Source organism: Phalacrocorax carbo, chromosome 3 (assembly GCF_963921805.1).
Source record: "Phalacrocorax carbo chromosome 3, bPhaCar2.1, whole genome shotgun sequence".
Lineage (NCBI taxonomy): Eukaryota > Metazoa > Chordata > Aves > Suliformes > Phalacrocoracidae > Phalacrocorax > Phalacrocorax carbo.
The window spans coordinates 934,848-960,936 of NC_087515.1; the positions used below are offsets into that span (position 1 = coordinate 934,848).

At 40.0% G+C, this 26,089-nt stretch overlaps 1 protein-coding gene across 1 annotated transcript in view; it reads left to right on the top strand.

Moving 5' to 3' along the window:
* The window catches only part of XRN2 (5'-3' exoribonuclease 2), a 52,385-nt gene that overhangs the window by 306 nt on the left and 25,990 nt on the right, over positions 1-26,089 (top strand). The window contains exons 2-20 of the mRNA XM_064445507.1: positions 6,673-6,800; positions 6,881-6,992; positions 8,225-8,336; positions 9,467-9,525; positions 9,605-9,694; positions 10,797-10,869; positions 10,972-11,022; positions 11,357-11,514; positions 11,944-12,018; positions 12,114-12,247; positions 12,338-12,395; positions 12,486-12,593; positions 13,676-13,720; positions 14,741-14,872; positions 16,216-16,331; positions 19,648-19,783; positions 23,348-23,455; positions 23,531-23,620; positions 24,092-24,164. Of these exons, the coding sequence (XP_064301577.1) occupies positions 6,673-6,800; positions 6,881-6,992; positions 8,225-8,336; positions 9,467-9,525; positions 9,605-9,694; positions 10,797-10,869; positions 10,972-11,022; positions 11,357-11,514; positions 11,944-12,018; positions 12,114-12,247; positions 12,338-12,395; positions 12,486-12,593; positions 13,676-13,720; positions 14,741-14,872; positions 16,216-16,331; positions 19,648-19,783; positions 23,348-23,455; positions 23,531-23,620; positions 24,092-24,164 (1,858 nt within the window). The remainder of the gene's footprint in view (positions 1-6,672; positions 6,801-6,880; positions 6,993-8,224; positions 8,337-9,466; positions 9,526-9,604; positions 9,695-10,796; positions 10,870-10,971; positions 11,023-11,356; positions 11,515-11,943; positions 12,019-12,113; positions 12,248-12,337; positions 12,396-12,485; positions 12,594-13,675; positions 13,721-14,740; positions 14,873-16,215; positions 16,332-19,647; positions 19,784-23,347; positions 23,456-23,530; positions 23,621-24,091; positions 24,165-26,089) is intronic.

A 26,089-nucleotide genomic window follows, 5' to 3' on the forward strand; every position in this document is an offset into this window, starting at 1 on the left:
GTTTGGGTTTTGGGGGGGGGGGGGGCGTGTTTTGGTTTCGTTTTTTTCAGTTGCTAGTTTGGGTTTTTTTTCTGACAGGGTGCTTTTAATTTCGGTGGAAGCAGTCGGTGTGAAGGAGAAATTAACACTCCTGCACGCAGCAAGCTGGGAGGAATGGGGTTTTGGAGCAGGGAAGGGGGCTTGTGCCACGGCGGGCTTGTGCTACAATTGCTCCCTAGGCCCCGAGGGAATGGCAGGGAGATGTGCCAGGGGAGGGTTAGGCTGGGCATTAGGAGAAGGCTCTTCCCCCCGAGGGTGGTGGAGCCCTGGCACAGGCTCCCCAGGGAGGCATCACGGCACCAGCCTGGCGATATTCCAGAAGCACTTGGACAAGGCCCTCAGAGACACGGTGTGAATTTGGGGTGTCCTGTGCAGGGACAGGAGCTGGGCTCGATGGTCCTTGTGGGTCCCTTCCAGCTCAGGGCATGCTGTGATTCTATTTCTCCCACAATTCTCTAGCCTTCAGCCACTTCAGTGAAGCGTGAGCCCCTCCCGGCATGCCGGCCTCCGCCTTTGCGTTGCTTCAGGCAAAAAGAGTGGGTTTTAGGAACGTGTTTGGCAAAACTGGCATTGAATGGGGAGTAGTGGGGATGCTTTTTGCCGTTTCTTGTTTTGTTTCTGTGCATGTTCTTCATAGTTCCTCCTTTTCAAGAACTCTTTTGTAAAATACAAGCTGAAGCAAGCTTTAGGACTCGTTGAAAGTAAAAGTGCAACTGCAAGTCTTGAAAAGAGTAAGGAAATCCAAGTGAAAATGGTTAAAAATACTTGTGGGTCTGGAAACTCGCCTGTCTCGCTGAAACCACCCTGTCTGCAAGCAGATCGGTTCTGTGACCCTGCTTGTGATACAGGCCCCGGAAAGACTGTGCCAACGCAAGAGTTGAGGGCAGGAGTGAGGTGTCTGAGGAGGAGCTGGGCTGGCCTTTGTAGCTGCATGGTGTTCTGTGAGATCTAGGTGCTATCTTGGTGTACGTATGGCGCTCATTCTCCTAGCATTTGACTACTTCTCAGTTGTATAATTTTCAGGTCTTACTAATTGTTTTTGTCAGTTTCTTCTTTCACGTATTAGTCTTTCCACAGCTTCATACTTTACTCTGATTATTTTTTGTGTGTGTGGCCACCAACACAGGATAGCATGCTTGCATCCAAGACTTAAAAGAAGTCTGTAGTTGTGCTCTTTAACCCTGAGCAGCTTCAGCTTTTCTTGTCTTGTTGCTTGTATTTCCTAGTATAGGAGAAATATCTCCTGCCCGAACAGGGAGCTGATTTTTCCAAAGATATCCTCTAAAATCTGGCTTTTTGTAGGAACAGAGGATGTTTTTTGGTGAAGACTTAGTCGCAAGCTAGCTGCTGGACTCCACAGGTGGTCTTCACTAACCCATAACTCACAATAGATAGGGTCTGTTGATAGCTTTAAGCTGGCTGGTCAGATGGTTTATATTTATCGTCTTCCTTGCACCAGCACTGAGGTCTGTGTGGTTATCTGGGGAGCCCTTTCAAGGAAGTCACGCAGGTGAAATAATGTTTGGTTTTGTTTTTGCTAGGCAGTTACCAGATAGGCTGGTTCCTTCATGCACGTCTCTGCAGCCACGTGAATGCTTGTGCCGTCCTAAGGGACGCGGTAGGAGGTGGAAGGCGACAGGGAGGACGGGGTGCCTCCCTTCAGCGGCAGCACAGACTTGCGTTGGATTTGGACAGCTGCACTGCAGTAGCTTTACAGGGCAGTGAACACCACAAGTTATTCTCCTCAGGGCTAACTTTGCCAAAGTTTTTCTGAGAAGATGAACTCTTGAGTTCGTGCTTCCCAAAATGCTTTTCCTGAACACTTTTCCAAATAATTTGTGTCATCTTTTCTCAGGTTGTACTAGCTGTGTTCTGCTTTTCTTTGTAATACTGTTTTTGAAAGTTCATTTTCCTGCTGCTGAGCATGCGCTGTGGCTTCTGCCTTTTTGCTATCCCCTATCCTTCCCTGGGAGAGACGTGCCTCATGTTTGGGAAACACCGTACTGTGAAGGAGATGGGATTGTGTGGGCAAGGTAGAGAAGATAAGGGAAAAGAGGAATAATTATGTATTGACACTGGGATTTTTTGACTGTTATTTTGCATGTTATTACCTGCCTGCCTTCAGCAAGAAGTCAATGTATGCAAATGGTAGGCAGGTGAGTTTTAGTATTCAGTTCTTGTTACAGTCAGGGTGTTTGCATTTCAGATTCAGGTCATGAAACTGAATCGTAGATTTGGCTTAATCTAATGTCACACAGTTAAAACTGAGTTACTCTTGTTTTTATTACAATTGTGGTTTTGGTTAGCCTCTCTCAGCATGATGTGTGAAGTTTATTTTACCTGTGGCTGCAAGAAGAGAATTTTTTACTTCAGTGGATAGATAAGATGTGAGGATTTGTTTGCCTGGGGGAACTATTACAGAAAAAGGCGGTTTGTGGGTTTACAAGTATAGCTTATTAGCCACTCATATGGATGCTTGCTTTGGAATAAGCTGTTGGCAGCTAGCAGTGATTGTTCTGGTAGCTTTACTGAACTCCTGGTTTTTGTGCCCCTGATGCAATCTCTTCTGAGGATCTGGGTAACCCTCAGTTTAAAGGGCTTTCGGGGACACTGTGTCAGAGTCACGTCTGCCAGGGAAAAGTGGGTGGCAAGGGTGTTGAGGAGAATTAGAGGATGATGGGTCTCTACCAGCTACACGTATCGAGCATGTGAATTTCGACATGGAGTCTGCCTTCTCCCAGCTGGGGCTGTGGATCTTCACAGAACTAGCGTTTGAAGGTGTGTGCACATACCCTACCTGTTGTCTTCAAATCATGCCAGTTGATTTTCCTTATCCCCTTCTCGCCAAAGTGGGGAACTCACAAAGATGAATTATTTGGTCTTTTGCTTATACTCAGCATCACAATTGGCTGGCTGTACAGTCCAAGCCCTTCGTTCTCCAAACCCCCCCTTTCCTTCATCAAGTCCATTCCAGTAGTAAAGTTAGACTGTGGAGGCAGCAGCTCTGTCGCTTTTATGACCCCGCTGGCAGGATAGCCTCGGCGCTCAGTAACAGCAGAGGCCCGGAGGTGAAGTTTAGTTGTGATGTTTTGAAGCAGTGTTCTGATCAAAAGGGTGCAAATAAAGTTTTGGCAATATCAAGTAGATCCTCTTACAGTTTTGTCTTTACTGCAAATAGCTGATTTATATTTTTGTCTTACAGGCCTATCCAGCTGTTTCTGGATAATGCTTTAAGACCTGTCTATTTAAAAGCAGTCACAATTTGAGCAGCAGATCTATCTACAGTCTGTAACAATTAACTATGGTTTTCTCCAAGAGTGGAAGACTTACTTTTTCATTACATCTGTAAACATTTAGATTAATCTTTATTAAATCAAAACTGCTCCAGTGTTAAGGTAAAATAAAGGCATACATAGTCTTGGTTTTACTGAGTTTGTGATTGTATGTCCTGCGGGGTTTTTACTAATTGAGCTTGTAATAGCAAATGTTCTTTACTAAAATAAAAAGAAAAAAATATGACATATAAAATAACTGAAGTGTCAGATCCTGATGTCCTCATCCATGTTGCTCTGCTCCAGCTTAAGAGCAGGTTGCAATTACGGTAAGGACAGCACATGGATAAATCATATTCATTACCATTTTATATTCAAATCTAGTCATAAATGTGAGAGAGGACTGGGACAGTAGTGAGAAGCTGTAGTTTGTCTTACTCTAGATGAATTTAAACTTCTCTCATGATGTAATCAGCTTTATGTGTATTTTAGGATTGCTTATAAATCTCTCTAATCAGAAATTCTGTATCTCCTGGTAGCTTGTCTCTTTGAAATATTAAAAAGTTGATCCTTGTTCTCTTACCTTACTAGATGATTTCTTTTCCTTAAATCTGATTAATCTTCTTCTTAAGCTGAGCAGGAAGAATAAGAGGAAGATCTTGAAGATAATATAAAATCCAGGAGAGAATATTCTTAATCAAATTCATACGAATTAATAAAGCTGCAACTAAAGTATCGTATTTGAAGATCTATTTTCAATGGTTTCAAAAGAGGCTGTAGATTGAAAGCGAACAGTTTAGTTATATCACAAGAGATATCACTCCCAGATACTTAAACCTTTTACAAGGCTGTTACATTAAAAATCTGATAGGTTTATGAGGTAAAGTTGCTGGCATAGCAGTATGCAGATGAAAACTGAATGGCTTTCGAAGCCATCTGAAAGAGATCATACTCATTTTGCCTTACCTTCACAACGGAAAATAAGATCTGTGATGGGCAGTTTTATTTTCCATATCACATAGTTATAAGCCTTTGATATCTTCTGAGTCACAGTTAGCTCTGGCAAGAGGCTTGACGAAAGATCAAGTAGAACACAAGGCAAGCTTCTTGTCCCGTTATCTGATGTAAACCAGCATGCATGCTCTTCTTTTAAAACTGTAAGTCTTGGTTGCCCAGAGTAACTTTATTAGAACTGCAAGCCACAGTACAGTGTTTGCACCTGACAATTAGTTTCTGCTAAAACCATGTGGTTTTGTCTGTCTGCGTGTTCTAGAAAGTTCAGTAAAGAAAGCCAACACTGGTCAAGGTTTTGTCTGTCAGGATTTGACTAGTTTGGATGAGTAGTGTAACAAAGATGTGAATTAGCAGAAATTTCACCTGTTTTAAAATGAAACAGAGGGACTTAGTGTTCAGTTGTTTAAAAATGACTTCAAAAAATTGCCCTGCAAGAATTCTGTATGCCTATGGCTATAAAAAATGTGAATACTGAATTAAGACTTACTTTAAAGCTTTAGAGGTTTTAAATTTTGCCTTTTAAAACTGGGACAAGTTCAGCTAGTTCTGCTGCTACTCTAAGCAGGGAAATTGTATTGAAGTCCTTTTAAATCCAATTGATTTGACTCTGTATAAGAGATGTGGGAAACTCATTTAAAAAAAAGGTAGCAAGCAGCAAGTCTGCAAATACAAGTTCAGAGGAAGTGCTCGATGCTTGTTCATCAGCTGCTGAGAAGTTTCACGTGAATCAGAGGACCAGCAGTATCGCGTGCTTCCCTCCTGTCTCACGTAATCCTGTGATCACAACCTTTACATAATAACATGACATTCACTTTTTTCTTTATGCCAAGTTATTCAAGAGTACTTTTCATTCCAGCTCTGCGATCTGTTAAAACCCTTTCCAGTCATAATGTCTCTGAAAATGCATTTGACTTCTTGTGATCAGCTCATGTCTCATCCATCACTGATGCTGTTGGTGTTTAATGCAGAGGTTTTTATGTTAAAAAAAAAAAAAAAGACTGTATGGTGAGGAAACAAAATTGAACATGCTGGCTACTCTGCTGTGTAGAGGAGCCAGTCTTTGAAACACTCAGCAGTGTTTCAAAACTGCTTGCTTTGACAGCTTGAGAGAAGGGGATGGGGCTTTTTTGTTACACAGGTATTCCAGAGCCAAAGCCAATCTCTGCCCTGGGCTGATTAGAGAGGCTGTCCTCTTCCACCAAACAGTGACTTGCAATTGACATGACAGCATACACAAAATAATGTGGGATTATTTATTACTTCCAGTTCAGCTGAGATTTGTTTTCTTTGTATTTCTGGGTTTACCTTGTATAGCTTGTTGTAAGTGTTCAGGAATGTCAAAGACGGACGGGAACATAGGTGGCTATAGGTGGTTAAAGGTGATTGTAATTTAGTGTCAAGTTTACCATCTGCAGTGGGGCCTGGGTTTCATGTTCATTAGGCAGAAGCCTACTGGTAGAAGTGAAGCATTAGAGTAAAAAGTTTACTTATTTGCGGAAGTGGAAGGTAAGGACTGGGTTTTATTTAGCATTTCAAATATACCCACGGACAGACTCAGAGGCAGGAGTTGAAGGGTCCAGAGGTTTGAGCATCTCGGTGCATTTGATAGTCAGCAGGAAAAGTAATACAGATATACCCAAACTGGAGGTTTCGCTGGTGGGATCTGAAAGGATCTCCTTTCCTTGTGTAGAGCGATCTTGGGGAAAGGCCTCTTTCTAGTTAAATCTCATTGTCCTTTGCTCACCAGGATGTGCTGATATACTTTGGGAAGCTTGTCATGTCATCAGCCGTAGGTGGATCACTTTTACTGCCCTGCCTCCCTGAGCTGTGTGACTCAAAATCGGATTGCAGTGAGAAAGGGCAGAGGTGCAAGTTTGTTTGGATGTGTCAATCTGGGCAACTAAGTGTTTAAAGCAGAAAGATTTTTATGCTTCTTGGTTCTCATGTTAAAGTTATAGCATCATATTATAAACTTTGCTAAGTCCCTTTTGCTGGATTTTGAGGGAGTCAGTATGGTCCTGGCAGTAGAAGGAGTTGCCTTCTTGAACAATATGGGGTATGGAGACTTATTCTTTACAATACAAGCTGGTCAACAGAAATGAACCAATTCTGCTGTAACTCATTATAATATCTTCTGGTTGTGCTATTTTATAAACATCTTTTTAAAAAGCTGCTATTTTAGTAGTGAAAGCATGCATCTTTGGGTAATTATGTGGGTAGCTTGTTGCTATTTTTATTTTTCTCAAGGGCAGTAGAAAAAACTTTTATGAGTCTGTACATTAATATTGGTTATTTGTGATACTTCTCTAATCAAGTACCGAAATATTTGTTTTGACTGCGTTCGCAGGCTAAAGAGTGCAATGGCGTCAAGGCTCCAATTGATACAAGCAAACCTAACCCTAATGAGGTGGAGTTTGATAACCTGTATCTGGATATGAACGGTATAATTCACCCCTGTACACACCCAGAAGACAAGTAAGGCGATTTTTTGTCTCTTTACAAATAGGATTTATTGATAGCATTTCAGATGTTAAATTGAGTGCTCTGTGTTTTAGGCCAGCGCCCAAAAATGAAGATGAAATGATGGTTGCGATTTTTGAGTATATTGACAGGATCTTCAACATTGTAAGACCAAGGCGACTTCTTTACATGGCCATAGATGGAGTAGTAAGTATTGATACAGTTGGTTCCCAGTAATGGCTGTTTGTAAAGTTAGGGTTGATGCCATCCACTCTGATAAGATCCTCTGGGAAACAGTTTTCTAAAATGAAAATCTACTGGTAAATTATACTGTTAGTTTAATTTTGGTGAGGGTAATTCAAAGTATTCATGGGTTTTGTTGTCCACAGGGTTATATGAGCTGGCTAACGTAGTCTACTGCAGTCTGACCTTTGCTTCTGAAAAGCGGAAAACTTCCGTAAGACAGTAACGCACTGAAGCTACTTCTGTTCCACTGTTCTGTGGCTTTAGTAATAATTTATGCCATAGGCTGGGGAAGACCAGAAAACTGTTTAAGCAGATGCACTTAAAATGGGCAGTGACTGAATTGTGCTGTGGAATATTTCACAGGCCAGCCTTAAGGCATGTTTGAAGCTGAAAGCTTGTCTTTCCCCATACCTGATCCCATGTCACCGTGCTACATCAGCGGTCTAATAAAAGTTACCACCTTTTCTTAATAACTTTGCTTTACCGAGTATTTTCTACCCAGATTGCATAGTCTCACTGAGAGATGCCAAAACGGCCTAGCGCGCTGCTGGTGGGCCTCTTAAGCTTTGGGGTTTCTTTAGGCTTTTCAGTTTCTCAAAGGTAAAATGAGTATCATTAAGCAAAAAGATTTTTAACGTGAGTTCAAGGGTAGGAGTTCCTAAGGTCTGTGTGTACATAGACGTAATCACAACTGAACATTGATGTATCCTTTTAAAAACCCCAACATACCTGCCAGAAGTAATAGCTAACTACTCTCTGCTTTAGTCTTTTTTATTTTCAAAAGAGTTACAAATACAATTGTAGGAGTTTCTTGTTGGAGAATGGGTGTGTAATAAATAATGCTTCTCAGATACATGTCACTGTAAGTTTCATTTATTTTGCGAGGGGAACTTTGAACCCTTAAGCATTGTGCATTTTTGAGATGGGCGTACAGCTGTGCGTGTTGCTGCCTTACGTCATGGAGAAACTATTACCTATTTAGAAGCACGTCCAGCTCCCTGTGCTGCCGTATGAGAGCTAGTGGTGACACGAGGGAGGGACAACAGAAATCCCCATTTTGGTTATAGTTCAGACTGATGTCTTGCTAAATGGCTGTATAATCACAGATCAGCCAATTTCAAAGGACTTGTCCAGAGAGGAAACAATTGTCCAGATGCAACAACTGAACCAAGCATTATGATACCCTTTTTTAGGCTCCACGTGCAAAAATGAATCAACAGCGGTCAAGAAGATTCAGAGCATCAAAGGAGGGCATGGAAGCTGCTGAAGAGAAGCAAAAAATAAGACAAGAAATTCTGGCAAAAGGTAGAACTGTGCCCATATCTGACGTTTTTCAAGTGGGAGTCACCTTGTTTGTTTTGAATGCTTCAGTAAGGTCTGGAAAAGGGATGTCTTGCTTAGTGGATGTATTTGTGCATTACTAGGAGAAGGGGGGGAATAGCAAACCTCAGAAGCATGCATCCGTGTTTTTCAAAGTTAAGATCTAAGATAAAACAAAATATCACTTTTTTTTTTATTTCTATTGTCTCCTGCCTGAAAGGGATTTGTTTAGAGTACTCCTCATTGCTTTAGAAAAAAATGTAGATGTAGTAGCGGAAAACTAACCAAAACTCTTATGGAAGGAAGTACAAATTTGTAGGGCTTGATGAAAGGAGAGCTGAGGCTTAAAAGCAAGGATTGAATTAAAATACTGCTGCACAGGAATAAGGAACTGCAGGCAAGGGTAGTTACTTGACAGCAGAAACTCTAACTCAATGAGGAAGCAAAGTCAGTGCAACTCTGTAGGGGTGGCAGTGACATGACTGGAGTGAAAGGAGTGTGTGTAGCTGAAGCATGCTGTCTGGGCTGGAGCAATTAATTCAGGTGACTGTAAGAGGAATGAATGTTGCAGCCCAAGCGAGAGGGCCATTGTGTGACCTAGGCAGAGATTAAAAAGGGAGGACAAAGACTTTTTTAACACTTCTTCCTGTAGCATTTCTAGACTATGAAGACCCTTTATGAAGCTCAGAGATGAGAGAAGTTGGTGTAACCCTGTTTGTGAGCCCAAGTGAATAGATAGTGGAAACATAGGGGAGAATATGTAAGAAAATAATTATTTCCTAATGTTTTATCTCATTTAGCAAGCTCAGTTTCTTTGAGATTTCTCTCAGTCTTTTGACAGAATAGGTAGTGAAATCACTTTTCTGAAGTAACAACATTGACAAATGTACTAATACCTTATTTTAAGATGGAGATAATGTAATGGTAAGAGCTGTTCTAGTTTTGTTGTTGTTTGGGATTGGGTTTTGTTTGGGTTTTTTTTATTTGTTTTTAAACAAACTAACTTTCAATGAGTGTTACTTGTTATCAGGGGAGCCATCTGGGTTTTTATAATGCAAAAATGTTTTTAATGTTCCATATTGGTTTACTTCTGTCAAATATTTTTATTGCTCTAGGTGGCATTCTTCCTCCAGAAGAAGTGAAAGAGAGATTTGACAGCAACTGCATTACCCCGGTAAGTAATCTTGCACTTTAACCAGCAATTGCCAGTGTCTGAGTGAAGGTTTAATTTATTTTCTTCTGTCACTTTTTAGGGAACTGAGTTTATGGACAATCTTGCTAAATGTCTCCGCTATTACATTGCTGACCGTTTGAACAGTGACCCAGGGTGGAAAAATTTGACAGTAAGTTTCACAGTTTCATACTTCAGGAAAATTAAGGTGATGTGTTATGCTGGGTTGGGATATGATTGAAGTGTATAAATTTAACAGATTTGTCTCATCTTCTGGCACTGTGCTGTTACTAACAGCGGACCAACTTGCACGTTCTGCTGGGACTTCATAGATACATTTCATCCTAATAACACAATCTAACAGCACCATTTGTTTTCATTTCATTTAAGAGCAAAGGAAAGATTTGATAGTAGAAGCCACAATTTGATATAACAGGAGACAGGGTTTTAGGAATACTTTTTCTTCTTTTTGGGGCGAAGCATCAAGATAGACTGTATATATGTTCTTTTCACTGTTTTAACTCGTTTGCTATCTCAGGTAGGCTGCATTTTCTCTGTTACCCTAACGGTGGGAGACAATAGATCACAGGCAACACAAATAATACACATTAGCTTTCTTGCCTTTACGGACTTTGAAATTCTCTCCTCCTGTTCCCCAACCACTCCACTCCCACTGAGTTTTATTTCTGACAACCCTGTGTTTGCTCTGTGCGAGAGGGCAGAATGGTCAGTCTTCTCAGATGCAGCTGTCTGTTTTGTTTTCCATAAGCTGACTGTTAAAGTGGCCTAATTAGAGGGCAGTTGACTCTGCTTAATTCCCTCTGTCAGACATGAGTTTATAAACGCTAATGTTCATCTGGACATCGGTGTAAGGAAGTGTATAACGTGATAATGTATCAGTGTATCTATGAGTTTAGAAGATCTAAAGGGAAGGAGGCATACATCTGCTTTGTCTGCTAGTTCTCTAGTGTGTATTTCGATTGCCCTGATTATTTATCAGGAAACTTCAAATATGTTAGTTATTGATGTGATAATTTCAGTGGTCTTTGAACCAATATGTCAGCTTCCTCCTGGAATTAGTAGAGAAAAATGAAGGTCTATTCACTGGTTCCAAACTCTTCAATAATTTCAATTTTGAATCACAGTATTTTAGTTAAAACTACAGATTAGAATTTCAACTATTCGTAAGTCAGATCCAGTATATGAACTACATAAATTGGGGTTTTTTTACTGTGCTGGCATAAATTGTTTACATTATTTTAAATTATTCACAGGTTATTTTGTCTGATGCTAGTGCTCCTGGTGAAGGTGAACATAAAATTATGGATTACATTAGAAGACAAAGAGGTAACATTCAAATAAATGTAAACATTTTGTTTTAAATTAAGATGTGGTCAGTAATAATTTATTTTACTTGGCTCTGACTAAATGTAATTTTCTTTTGTATAGCTCAACCAAACCATGACCCAAACACTCATCATTGTCTGTGTGGGGCTGATGGTGAGTTCTGTCTTGCTCGCAATATGCCCTATTAAGCTTGCTTGTGCTGTTTTGTGATTGGGTTGGGCTGTAGTTTGTAAGCTTTCACTTGTATTTGTGTAAATAATCCAGTGTATTTGTTAGGTTTTTGAAAGCTTTGTGTAACGCGTGGGGAAAGATCTAGCCCTGTCCGTAGCTGAAGGGCTAACTTCCACTTAGTGGTGCTAGCGGGGTAGTTTGTGGGTAAGCACACCAGTGTTCATGCATGCTTAAGGCAGCACATACCTTGCTTCTGAACTTTTTAAAAAGCTTGACAATGTTTATCCTTCATTATATTTTCTCTTTTGATTGGTAGCTGATCTGATTATGCTTGGGTTAGCTACACATGAACCAAACTTCACCATAATTAGGGAAGAGTTTAAACCAAATAAACCCAAGCCATGTGGTCTTTGTAACCAGATGGGTCACGAGGTTAAGGATTGCCAAGGTTTGCCCAGAGAAAAACAAGGCAAGGTAAGGATTCTGCTATTTCTAGAAATTCTTTTTGTCTGTAAGCTAATTTATGTTTTAATGAGATCCTCAAATTGTTCTTGCTGTTGGTTTTGGCTGAAACTTAATGCCAATTATATTATTGAAACTACCTAGCTCTCCTCTTACATTAATAAGTAAAAATTGTACTTCCGTAGCATAAAAGTATTACGCCAAACCTGACATCCTTGCCTGTGGTGTTTTGTTGGGTTTTTTGTTCTTATTTCCATTGGCGAGAGGCAATGGTCAGTAACTTAACAGATATGCAAAGTAGCAAAATGCATGCTTGTCGTAAGAACTTGAGAAACCGTACTTGTATATCTCTTAACTCCTCTCAAAGTAAGCCTTTAAAACTGAGCTGGAGAAACTTTGAGGTGAGCTTGGATGTAATGCAACTCTTCCCTTTTATTTTAGCACGATGAGTTTGCAGACAGTCTTCCTGTTGCTGAACAAGAATTTATCTTCATCAGGTTATGTGTTTTACGAGAGGTATGTTGAAGCAGTTACTATGTCTGATAATATAAATAATATTTTTAAACTCGATACACAGTGTTTTCTAATGTCCTTTATTTTGTGTGTTGCAGTATTTGGAAAGAGAACTCACTATGGCCAGTTTGCCTTTCACTTTTGATTTTGAAAGAAGTGTTGATGACTGGGTCTTTATGTGCTTCTTTGTGGGAAATGACTTTCTTCCTCATCTGCCATCTTTGGAGATCAGGTAGGTGAGAATATATGTTTTCTGTTCCTGCAAGTATACCTTCTGTGGTCTTAAATTACAAGAATCTCATGCTTTTTTGTTTGTTTTTAGGGAGGGAGCAATTGATCGCTTGGTTAACATATATAAAAATGTGGTGCACAAAACTGGGGTAAATTTTTTTGCTTTTTCTTTAAAAATATGTGGGTGTTTGCTACAAAAATAGGCTTGCTTTTCAACTATATTATTTTCTAATTTTCAGGGGTACCTCACAGAAAGCGGTTTTGTCAACCTGCAGCGGGTCCAGATGATCATGTTAGCTGTTGGAGAAGTTGAAGATAGTATTTTCAAAAAGAGAAAAGATGATGATGTAATTTTTGTTACGTTCTTGGAGTTCGCTTTTAATCACATGTGTTACTGTTAGACTGTAACACTCTTTTAACAGAATAAGAAAAAACCCAAACATTGTAATTTTTTTGTTATAATCTCTAGTGAGTTTCTCCATACCCAAAAAAGAATCGCATACTTCCCATTGATTTTCTTCTCCTGGACTGCAAGGCCTGCTTTTCTAATTGTTAGCCAAAGTGAAAAGTGTATGTGAACTCTGTTACTGCCTGCGTCTTTTTCAATAGCTGGTATGAAAACTGAAGAAGGAATTGTTTTGTAATTTGCTGCAACCTGTGGAAGTGCAAGCCATGAGTAGGTGGAATACTAAATTTGAATTCCAGGTGCATTCTTGCCTTGCAGTACCGCCTGCCATTTGAAATATGTCCATAAATTGTTGTTCTTTTGGTCTGTCTCTACAGTTTTTGCAGACATATTCCAGTTTATTCTTTTCAGTACGGGGGATAAAACACCTTGTGAAAGAAAGAGCAGAGTTGTATTTACTTTCCAGTCAAAAAATACCGTGTCAGTGCTGGCAAAATGTTTTATTTACGATTGCCCCAGCCTGCACCTCTCTTGAAGTGGGAATGCCAATTTGATGATCAAGTTTCCAGTTTCCATAGCCCAGGAATAAGAAATATCTTTCCTTGAGCCTCTTTTTCTCCCGTTTCTATGACTTTAATGTGTCTCCTACTACCTTTTTTTTTTTTCCCCTGGTGGCTGTTCCAGTGCAGGCAAGGAGCTTGTGTCCCTTGACACTGCTGTTACCTCCACCTTCAAGTAAGGCTATAGCTAAACTTAGTAGATGATATAAGCCATTACCAAAATTGTGGCACTTTGAATACATGGGTGGTATATTCCGCCCCCCCCGCCCCAGGTTTTCAGGGTAGGGTATAAAATTCTATCTCGTTTCTGTTGGATTTACAGACACAAGAATTTACCTTTGTCTTATTCAGAACATTATGTAAGAACCTTGTGGCCTTCTGGTCGGTAGAGGATTATAATGAAATATTTTTCCAAGAAATCTGTACGCTTGACTGACTTTATTTCTCTTTATTCTCTATTTAGGATAACTTTAAAAGACGGCAAAAAGAAAAAAGAAAAAGAATGAAGGTAAATTAATTCCTTTCACAATGCAAAAACTAGCAAGAATTCAAACATATACTGTAGCTTTCAGTGGATGTGTCTGTTGAAACTGCAGTTTAATCATTGTATTTTAACTGTGTAAACTATTTTAAAGGATTTTTTCACGGGTTTTTTTGTAGACTTGAGCTTTGAAAGAAGGAATTGCATATTAAAGGTTTCTTAAAAGGGAAAGGAGGGAGAGTGTTGAATGCACTGGATGATAGCTGTGTGTTGTGTCCTTCAAATCTACACAACTCTGAACTTCCATGATTACAGAAATTGCTTTTCCATGCATTGACACAAGTCATCTCAGCAGTTACGTTGCTGAGGGCAACGGAGTTTGGCATAAGAGTTTAGGTTTGAATACGTTACATCGGTTTGCATTAAATGGATTTGCTCGATTAGAGATGTTTCTAAAAGAGCAAGGAAGGCTTACCCCAAACTAGTTATCTTACGCTCTGCCTGCAAGCAAGTCAGTGTTGCCAAATGTCTCTCAAATGCAGTAGAGAAGCATTAGCTGTTGTGGGAATGATTTGCCCTTTCTGACCCATGTAAGCCCAATTCTTTAAACTTCTGTTATTGGAATGATGTTGAGTTTTCTTCTACTCACAAATCGCATGTTTTCTGACTATCCTTATTAGAACGGAAGAGGTTATTCACTTTGCTTACAAAGAACACGTTCTTCCCAGCAGGTTAGATGAAGTCTCACGTGCCTGAAAAACTGCCTTTCAGCCCACATAGAAAGAACATGGGCACACAATGCAGGGTTTGTTTGGTCTGGGTGTTTAGTTTTGTTTTTAAGAGCTTAATAAATTATAGGAATATAAGGGTCTCACTTGTAAGTGTTATATCTGGTTGAGATGTTAAACATAACTAATGCAATCTGAACTGAGTAAATTATGCTTGTTTTATATAACATGTTAACCTGAAAGTTGTGAGACAGCATCATCTCACTGCTGCGGAGATTACACAGCATTTTCAGTGTACTTGTATGTATTTATCTTTTAGAGGGATCAACCTTCTTTCATTCCTGGTGGACAGTTTTCCCCTCAAGCTCTGGGAAATCGATCTAGTCCTCAGGCAATCAGTAACCCCAGACAAGCCGCCTTTGAGATGAGAATGCATGACAGACAGAACTCCGTAAGTAGATGTTCAAAGGTATTTACACATAGAAGGGGAAATAATCACATCTTGTGTTACCGTGGACACCTTTTTCTCTACCCCATCAAGCTGTCTTGAGAAGTGGACAACAAAACACTTATTTTTCAAGGAAGTGACTTTTAATAACCAATTTTTGTGTGACTGCTCAAATAAAATGTTGTTCTTTATTTTAATGTTTGGTATGATACTGCTTGTTAAATAGTTCTGGGATGGCACGTGTGAGGGGAATGCATCCGAGTCTCATACAGCAGCTCTTCTCCCCAAACTTGTTGGGTGCTTGTGGAGTCAAACCTCCTTGTGAGTACGCGTTTAGGAGCTTCCTCATTAGGTTTGAGAGAGACACAAACCAAATACCTGAGCCAGAGGTCTTGTAATATTCTTTTTGGAATTTATATATACACGGAGACATAGATATCTGTTCTGGAAATTTGTGGCTTGCATAGCGATGTGTATGTCAGCTGCTTTCACTTTCCAAAGCACTGCTTTTCACTGGGAAGAGGAGAAACTTAGATGAAGTTTTTGGAAAGGTATTAAAAAGTGAGGGAAGACTTGAAATAAGTTGAGTGCTCTGTTAGAAGTCTTGATTTAAAGTTAGCTTTAAGTAACAATTATGACAAATATTTTCTTTCTGGGCATAAATCCTCATCCAAACAGTGAATAAATTAAAGGGCCTTTTCCTCATAAAGATGTGTGTTCTGTCTCTTAAGTCTAAATAAATACAATATGCTTTTTCGAAGTATAACTTCAGTTATTCTTCCCTTTTAATCTTGAAACTTTTGCAGATGGGGTAAGCAAATGAGTTCCTTTATGGAATGGGAGAATTTTCTTTTAGACTCTGTAACATTAAGATAGATCAATTTGAAAGGAGTTTAAAAGATCTGTTGTGAAGCAACTTAGAGTATTTCTGGCAGTTCTGAATTACAAGCAGCATTTTTACAGTAGTCTGCATATGCGTCTTTCACTGTTGCTGCGAAATGAAGCTGTAACATAAGCTGTAGGACTAGAGACTCCAGTAGTATTCCAAAATTGCATGTTTCATCAATTTATACTGTCTTGTTTATTGCACGTTTTTCTTTCTCAAATACAGTGCATTTTTTGCCTGTATGTATCAATGCCTGCCTTGTAATACAAAGATGTGTTATTCTTTTCTTTTGCTACTTGACTTGATAGCTTAAAGGTTGTGTAGCTTTTGCCTTGAGTATTTGGGGAACTAAAAATAATGCATGTAATTGTCACAAAGCTGTTAAAATTAACTTGAATTTAAAATGCCTAATGAATACTTTCCCCCCACCTCTATTTATCTGTAATAATTCTGACCCTAGACAACTTCATCTCCAAATACCAGCCTCAATTCTGATGGCAGCCCATCTCTGGCAGGAGGAATTAAGAGAAAAACTGAAGATAGTGACAGCGAACCTGAGCCAGAGGATAATATCAGGTGAAGCCATTTTTTGTAGCACTTTGTTAGCAAATTGCTGAAATAGATGCAGTCTAATTAATGCCATTTAGCTTAGAGCAGCAGTGCCTTCAGATGCTTTTCTATGATCTTTTTATCCACCGGTAATTAATGTGGAGGGCTAGAATATTCAGTAAATTCCAGTGAGATGTGTAAGCTATAGCTGTTAAATCTAAGTATCTAGATTAGTATGCGTGCAGGTTTTCATCCTCCAAGCCACTACGTCCTTTGAGACCAAGCACTAGATTGGCTAGACATTCACTGTTCAGCTTTGATTATGTGAGCTGAATGCCACTGTTTTGCCGTTGAATTTTTGAGCTATTTAACCCATAAAATTCAGCTACATTCACGTGTGCAGCATTATTTATCTTGACTATCGCAATATGTTTTCCTCCATCTTCGATTTGTAGCAGGCCCTGTTTTGTCTATGACAAGTTCTTTAAATGTCTTAGGACGGCTGATCCCTGGATGATTAAGGGATAGGAATTTATGAGAATTAACTGACAGTGAATTACCAGACTCACTAGTCTGCGTTTATCAAAGGTCTAAATCAAGCTATCACCCTCTAAGCTGAGGGTGAAGGCCCTTATAATTTTTTTGTTAAAGGTTCTGCCCTGATAAATGCAACCAGGAGGTTTTTGTGTTCTGTAGAGTCAGGGGCCGTAGGTGGACATGGCAGAACAGTAAGGGTTGCTTCACTGTGAAGTGCTGATTGCTAGTGTCCAGCACTGTTGTGGTGGCATATTTGTGACATCTAGCCCATCAGATCTTAAAATAGCAGGTGTTCAAGCTCTCATTCTTATTTTCTATCCTGTATGTGCAGATCTGAGTGGATTGTTTTGTTTTTTTAATCAAGCAAGCAGAATTTTTATCTAAAATTAGGATAAATTTTAATGTGGCTTTCCATTTGAATTTTAGCAGACGTTCCAAAAGAAGCCTTAACCGTTTTATAGCAACTAGGGTGAATGAATCATGGTGACTTACGAGTAGCAATATTTTTGACAGGGTTGGTGTTGTCAAGCAAAAGATGTGCTGCGTTCATCCACAGTTATTTAAGCTCTTTTGTAGCTCTGAATATTTATTCAGATCCTTTTCTGAGTGGAAAATAATGTTATGCTTCTCATTGTAACTGCATAAATGTACTAGATGCAACAAAGTTGTTTGTGAAAATATATTTTGTATTTAGAAGGACCTCAAAACCAGAACAAATAGTTCTAGTCAGCTAGCAGATTGGGTTTTGTTATGTTACAGAAAAGGTTTGTGAAATCTATGCAAGTGTCTAGCTGCCAGGGAGCATCTAGGGTGAGATGCTCATAGACTGTAGATCATCTTGACTCTGTCCTTCAAGACTTTAGCACAAGTCGCTCTGTCCTTGCTCACCTGGCTTTCTTAGTCATGAAAACATCTCTTGGCTTCTCTGTCTCCTCATCAGTTTGAATCATCTTTGAACTAGCTCAGGTCAGATTTTAAAAAAATATCCCTGTACTGGGAAGGTACCTTGAAACAGAAGCAAGGTTTACAAAACCAAAAAGATGTAAAAAAGCCTGAATCGATCTTTGTTCTCCCTTAAAGGCTTCGCATGCTATATATACACTGCTCTGTGGGATTCTGACAAGTGTACGTTTGAGTTGACCTTGCGGGCTACGTGTGTGCTTCAGATTCTGAACGTAATTTAAAGTGGTCACAGCCTTTGTGGAAAGGGATCTTGCATGATGATTTTCAGATGTGACAATCAATGCTAAGTTTTGAATTGTTGAGAATAAAATTCTGATTTAAAAAAAAAATTAAGGGATTATCTGATTTAATCCGTTTCTAAATCAGATTTGTAATTTGCTTTACTCTGGTTCACTCAAATACTGAAATTCACGTGAATTTTGAGATACGTGTGTGTAAAATACATGCACTATGGTGAATAATAGGTTTAAATTTAAAACAAGCAAACCAAAAACCCCAACAAAAAAACTGAAAACACCCCCCAAAACCAACCCAGACAATTTTAATGGGAAGTCAGTTCTGAAGCATATCAAGATTGAACCAAATGTTAAGTAGATCTTACTCTTTCCATTACTTAAGCTGCCTGTTTAGTGGCAGTCTCTGAACTGAACTGGAATTTCCCCCCGATTATGTTGTGTCTGTTAGGACTAACAACTCGAAGTTTTATGTGCGTGCTAACAGCTCCTTGCTTGCCGCACAGCTGTCCTCTCAAACCGACGTGTCACCAGTTGAATGACAGGGACCGCGCAGATGTTGTGAGCGGATAAAACATCCAAGGAAGAAAAGCTCTGGCATTTGTTGGCGGTGATTCCTGTTGCTGCCTGTGCCCACTGCAGCTGTGTTCCCCTGCCCACTCAGTTTTTAGAGGAACCTATGGTCTGTGTTTGCCACTTATCTTCACAGAATATTCTTGCTAGGAATGTGGCACAATATAGCACGCTATCTACTTTTTTCCTAACTTTGCACATTAGAAGTGAGGGTTTCAGATGGTTGTTTTCCCCTGCCCCATCTGTAGACAGACATAAGGGGGAGCTGTGTGAAGTAAGGATAAATGGTGTCTGAGATTGCTCTTTTGACTCCAACATCCATCTCTGAAATGAAAGATTGAAAATCCCTGTGTAAAAAGGAACTCATCAGACGTGAGTCAGCAAGCATGGGATTCCCGAGTTGCAGATAGCTGCTGGAAATCATAGCTTGTCTGAACAGCAATAAAATATAGAAATCAAGCTGCTGCTACTGCTTATTTTAACTTGCTTACTTTTTTTTTCCTTTGAGTAGCAAAGAAACTGTACCACTTTTCTGCTTGACAGGGATATTAAGAAGAGAGGAATAAACTTGATATGAGAAGGTATTCCAGTAAGATAAAGATTTCTGGCCTAGGGTAGATTAGACAAAAGAATGAAGGGGGAGAGTTTGTTCTCTTTCTAGTAGTTGGAAGGGTTAAAGAACAAAGTTCAAATGGCAGTTTTGGTAGTAGGTTCCCGATAAGAAGGATGAAATTGCTGTTGAGGAACAATGCTGTTTTGAAAAATCCTGATGGCAGCAGCAGGCACATCTACCCTGCTCCTAACAAGTATTCTGAAGATGTGTATATCAGGATGGTAGCTTCAGAATTTCATCTGGGTTTTCTGTGATGCCAGCCATCAGATTTTGTTCTCTTGCTGCTGATTATCAGTTTTTATGCTTTCATTTAAATTGTATAAAAATGGAACTTGAAGTAGCAAGTGAGTTTGGCTTATATTGTAATTCAGATACGTAAATGTGCATTTATTAACATGTATTGACATCTGTGTTTGTTATCCAGGTTATGGGAAACTGGTTGGAAACAGCGCTACTATAAAAACAAATTTGATGTTGATGCATCTGATGATAAATTCCGTCGTAAAGTTGTACAGTCCTATGTGGAAGGGCTTTGCTGGGTTCTCAGATACTATTACCAGGTACTTCAAAATTTCTTCTCTGACACTTCAGTTTTCTTTCTGTGTCTTGCACCCTGTTTCTTTTCAGGAAATCATAATTATCCATTGCTCATTTTTGAAAAGCAGTGGCGTTTTTTTAAGACAGGTCTGAAACAAATGGGTGCCCATTCTATTTGATGCTCAAGATTTGAATGCAGTTTTTGTTTCTCACTGTAGAGTAACAGCGCTTGTTAGCTTATTAAGGACTGATGCATATTTTTCCTTTGCAATACATAGCCATGCGCGGTGAAATTGCAGATGACTAAATGAGTGAACAAAGGGCAAAGCCTGTGAAATCTTAGGAAGAATTTGAAAGGAACAGAGTTGTCAGTCTCCTTCATATATTGTAATGATGTTCCATGAAGTGTATTGTGATTGAAGTAATCTGTATCTGATCTAAATCTTTTGATAATTGAGATGTCAGATTGGCAAGAGATTAGTTAGACATATTGGGGTTTGTTGCACCGATGGCTAATAACTAGCTCCGTGCCCTGAAGACAAAGTAAGTTACATTTTGTGTGTGGCCTGGGAATAGAATGTGCTCGAGCTGATAAAGTTTATCTGTTTCAGCAGGGCTTTGTAGCTTGAACGCAGTGCCACAGAGATAAATTGGCACATTTTTGCATAGGTGGCTCACACCTGTCCAACTTAGAGCCAGGCAGGGCAAATACCTTGCGTGCCTGCAAAAACCTGTGCAGCCTCAAAGTGAGTTTATTTAATGTGTACTCTTCCTCCCCCTGTCCCCCCGGGAACAAAAAGGGACTGTGTCCCATTTCCTTCCACTGTATTAATTAGCTGAGTTTGGGCTCCGACTTCCGTGTTATGGTGGAGGAAATTCGTAGAGTTTAAGGTTTGTAAGTCTGTTGCAGTTGATCTGCAGGAGATGTGAGCCTCCACATCCCTGAGTGTCTCCTTTTGCAAAGGACAAATGTCGCCTGGACACCTCTGTAGGTGGAAATGCCCCTTATCCTGCGCACAGTTGAGGTCTGCTGAAGGCAAACTGTGTTCCTGTTAAGGGTGGCTGAATATAGTCCTAGAACTCTGTATGTGCCCACATGCCTCCCAAGTGTGTAAATGAATCTTCAGATCAGCTGTAGGTGTCTTACTTTCTGGAAAACTGTTGCTGTGACCTTTGGTGTCATAGTAGTACAACACCACTGCAAAAGGCAGTCTGGAGTTTAAGGGAAACTGAAGGGCTTAGAGGAGGGGAGTATATGGCAGAACTATTTATGCTCGTTTGAAGATGGTAGAATTAAGTTTGTTTTATTCAAAGACGCATGCATGGGCTGTGCCTTCATTGCTTTGGTCAGTGGCCATGGCCTTGTGCAGATATCATGTGCTTTTATAACTGTTCAAACCGGGGTTGCATCTGCAGTTGCACTGTCGAGAGACTTGTGGCTTTAAAAGCATAGGAGCTGGAAGAGAGGCATATGCCTGTCTTAAAACAATATGAACAGATCAGCTTGTAAAACCAAACTAGTTATTGAGGTGTATGAGGGAGACTCCTTGTCCTTCTGGGTTTGTAGACATTCTGGCTGAAGCAACTGATGCATATAGAAGTGATAGATGGTTACAGTTGCAAAGAAAATAAATCGGTGAGGTTGACAACTTCAGGGAGTGCCAGAGTGCTCCCAAGAAAATTGAGGCGGAGTGCCAATAAGAACTCGAGGAAAAGTGACTGTACAGGAAATATTTTCTAGTTTAGAAGTGCTCCAAAGGAAGACTTGATGAAAGTACACGAATGTTTAGGGCTTTGTTTTTGCTGTTTTGCTTCATATTCAGATTAGTCTAAAAAGAAGGAGAGTCTCTCTAGTCCTTGTAAAAATTATATTGCAGACTTAAAATAGTGCAGCAATGGAATACTTGCACGGTCTGCTGTTTGTACCCGCACAACAGACTATGTGCGGGCAAGGTTCTGTACCCTGCTATACATGGGCAGTCTATGGGTGCGGCGCAGCAGTGGAATCACTTCGTGCCATATGGAAGTTAGATTAGGGAGCTGTTGGACCGGGGGAATTTCAAAATAGGTTTGCTTGAGGGTTTTTCTTTGGTTGTGTGGTTTTTTTTTTTCTTTTTACCATATACGAATTGTTTCCAATAACTACTGCTTGTGGTCCATAAAACTTCTGACAGAATACATGTGCTTTTCTATTCTTATAAAAAGCTAATAATGCAGAGCATGTTCCACTGGTGGGAACATCTGTTTGGAGAGGGGAAAAAAAAAAAGAGAAGCCAATCCACCTGGCTCATGAAACATACTGAAACCATCTGAAGAATTGCATCAAATGACTCTGTAATTTTATACCAAAAATATTGCTGGAGGAGCTTCATTGGCATTTACTTATGCAGAATTGGAAGTCAAAATAGTAGGCTGCTTTTTCAAGTGGTACTGCTAAGAAAAATAGCTGAGGAGGTGAAAACTTGACTTAAACCTTCTAGAGCCACGTTTCCTTTACAAAGCTCATTGTGTTCTGGTGTGTTTGAGTTTACTCTTTTTCTCCTTTTGAGGATTATCTTGCGTCTTTCAGGTGAATGCACTTTATATTTCCTGATATTCAAGACAGATGAATAATGGGGGGGGGGGGGGCGGACGCAAAATATTACTCAAAGTGTGTATTAGTGCTTGTACTAGAAAAGCAACAGTTAACACCAGAATACTTTTCAACCTGCAACAAAGAGTGTTCACATTTTCACACCTTGTAGAGTGTATCATATCAGGGTTCTCTGCTCCCCCACATTCCCAAGTTAGCGGTAGGATTTTGCATTGAAAAAACAGTAGTGCAAAGTGGGTGCTGCCAGAAAAACACAACTTCTGTTCCTATTGAGACCTCTGTAATGGCTTTCTGCCCAGCTTGATTTCTGCCGTCCGTACAATTACGGAAAGCTTGGAAGTTCCTCCTCTGTGTCATCTCTGTGTACTTCCCTGCTCAGGATGTGGTAGCAACTCTACACAAATTGAAAATGTGTCCAGTTCTTACAGGCTCCTCAGCTTAGCCCCAGCGACTGGTTAACTGTATGGATAGACTGTGATTTCCTACCCTTTGCAATAAATTTTTGTGCTCGGTTGTGTTGGACTTTGTGCACATGCTCGTGTGTTTTTTCTCAAGGGGGAGGAAAAAGGCATGAGGTACGTTACAGTGTCCTGAAGCTAAGGTTAAGATGCTGCTGTAAGGTCTGTTGTGTCGTTATGGTGCTAGGTCCTGTCTCTTTGGCTGTCTCCCTTAGTGACTCAGACCTAGCACATAGCAAGAGTATTGGCATAGAAGTCTATCTGCTGTTCTGTGCTGCCGAGGAAATGCCCGAGGTCTCCATTCACTGTCCAGTGAACTCACTCGCTCTAGTCTGGCTATGAAAAGTTAAGTCCCAACCTGAAGTCCAGAGTACCTTTAGAGGCAAGAGCTCTTTCTTTTCTAATCATGGGGACTCCCCTTTCTCCCAGTTGATGCTGGGCTAAATTTTGTCATCCTTAGTGACTGGGCTATGTGATTTTTATTTTTTTTCTTTTACTTTTCTGATTTGTCTGGTTTTTTTGTTTCTTTATCCTAGGGCTGTGCATCCTGGAACTGGTATTACCCTTTTCACTACGCTCCATTTGCTTCTGACTTTGAGGGTATTGCAGACATGCCTTCGGATTTTGAGAAAGGCTCAAAACCGGTAGGACATCTTTATTTATTTAAGACTTAACAGCTCGTTAGAAGTGTCCTACATCATCTTGTTCAATTTCAACAGTTTAAGCCTCTTGAACAACTTATGGGAGTATTTCCAGCTGCAAGTGGAAATTTTCTGCCACCAACGTGGAGGAAGCTCATGACAGATCCGGTAAGAATCCTTGTTGTGTTCCTCTCCATAAGGTTATGCCGTCCTGCAGTTGTGTGAGCATGACTTGCTGCTTTTTGGTAGACCATGGAGATTCTTCAAAGGTCTTCAAAAGTGATTCTTTGAATTCAGATGTTTCAGTGAGGAAAAATTATTTCCTCAGTTTAGTACGATTGTTTCCTTTCTCATAGAAACCTCGTAAAACTTAACCTGGTTAGGGTATCTGCTCCCCAGTTATCTGGAATGATTCTATCCTGCTGAATTTCTTGTTTTGCTACTCTGTGTAATGGGAATGCCCTACCACCTTCGTGTTTAAGTGGCATTTAATAAAAGTTGTTTCTGTTAGTCAAAGTTCTTTGTGCTCTCCTTAGCTTTGTGTTTGCTCGCCCTCTGTGAAGCGCCGTGCTCCATGGCATTCTGAATCAATGTCATAATTGGCTTTCATGTTCTGTTTTTTTAATTTCTCAAATACAGGAATCAAGCATAATTGACTTCTACCCTGAAGATTTTGCTATCGATTTAAATGGGAAGAAATACGCTTGGCAAGGTGAAATTTAAAGTTTCTTCTTTTTTGAGCTATATTATATGGACCTTAGTCTTAAGAAACTATGTAAAAATAGGAAGAAAATGGAAAATTATCTTAGTGAGATAGTGACACACCAAGTCACACAGGTAACTTGTGTTACTTGGTGTGGGGGAGAAGTATTTTGCAGCAGGTGTGTTTTTGATAATTTGTTCTTCAGAGTAATTTCTTATGGTTCAGTAGCTGAGGTTTGGCAATGATTGTTTGTAATTTCAGCATTCTAGATTTGTTAATTTGTCCTGAACTAGATTAATTTTTTTTTTATTTGCCTTAGTGTGTAATTGTATTTTGTCTCCTTTGCATTTAATTAATGGTTCTTGTTCTGTTCAATCAGAACAGAAGGTTCTGATTAGTACCTCTGATGCATTAGTACCTTGCAAAAAGTGCTTTGGGGAATATAGAAATATTTGGATGCATACAAAGAATGAAAAACCAGCTACAGTGTTTAATGTAGCTTCTTTCTTTAGAGAATATTAATTTCAAAGTTCTGCCAAATTTTGTGGCTGGGTACACTATTGGCTAAATAGTGTAAACATCTCAATTATAGGTATAATTATTGGGGCACAAAACGAAACACATGAAATTCCATCTGAGCCATAGGAAAGCACATTTTTGCTCTGAGGGTGGCCAGACACTGGAACACATTGCCCAGAGAGGCTGTGGAGTCTCCCTGTCCTTGGAGATGTTCCAAGCCCCGCTGGCCACAGTCCTGGGCAACCTGAGCAGCCTGTGACCGTGCTGGAGCAGAGGGGTGGATGATCTCCAGAGGCTCCTGCTGCCACCAATGATTCTGTGGTTCTTCCCCAAAGGCAGCTCACCTATGTTTTGAAATAGCCACAGTTAGATACACAAGTATCTTACCTTGGGACAGTGTTCCCAAATCAAAGAGAGTATTCCTAGGCATTACGAGACGTGTTGCATAGCAGGTTTTCCCTCTATAACTTGAAGCCCTCTCTTACCCCTGTTGTAATTCTGGCAACTTTCCTTGGTCCTTTTGTCCAGTTACCACACCTCCAGTCTCAAGCAGTCTCAAGCAGTCTAAAGCAGTCTAAAGCTCCCTTCAGCAAGGTTGCCTTCAGCAACCTGTAACGTTACTTTTGATTCATTTAGTGCTTAACTGTGTTATATATTCTCTGTTCTGGACTATCATCTGGAATTCTCATGCTTAAGAGGCAGTTGTGAGACAAGAAATATTTTCCAAGCTGGAAGTACAGGCTATCACGGTTAAAAAGCATCTAGTATACCTTGTCCCCTTAATGAAATGTTTGAAGATCTTCCTTTCAGAGATGTGATTATGCTTCTGGAGGCTCAGCATTGATCCTTTTTGCAATCTCTGGGGTTATGAACACTTCCCGTTTTGTTGTCATTCCACCAGTGTGTTGTGAAGGTGAAAATAAATTGTTTGTTTTCCAGTGTAGGCTTATCGCTGCTTCCCTTAACAAGTAGCGATGTTCCAGCCAAAATCTGAACATGGCTGAGGTCTGGTGCTGTCTTTGATAAAGCAGCAGTCAGTCTGCGTGAAGATTATCCTCATACTTCATAAGCAGGGACAGGGCAGATTTCTTGTTTGGTGAGGTTGGCAACAGCAGGCTGTACAGCTCTGCTCCTTGTTATTTTACAGTAGGCAAAGTAAAATTCCGATTCGGTTAAACTTCTGACACATCTAACATTTTATGGTTTGTTCCAAACTGGTTTTGTTAGGAGAGGGTACGAGCTTCTGGTGTAATTACACTTCAGGTAAAGTTTTAAGTTGTCCCCTTTCCTTCAGCTCCAGGACAAGCTTTTGTTCTTATAAAGCCACGTAAAGATCTAACTTCCGGAGCAAAAGTGTTTCAGGCAGACCAAGTTCTAGATTGGGACTCTGTCCGTGGGAGTCCAAAGTCTCTGTG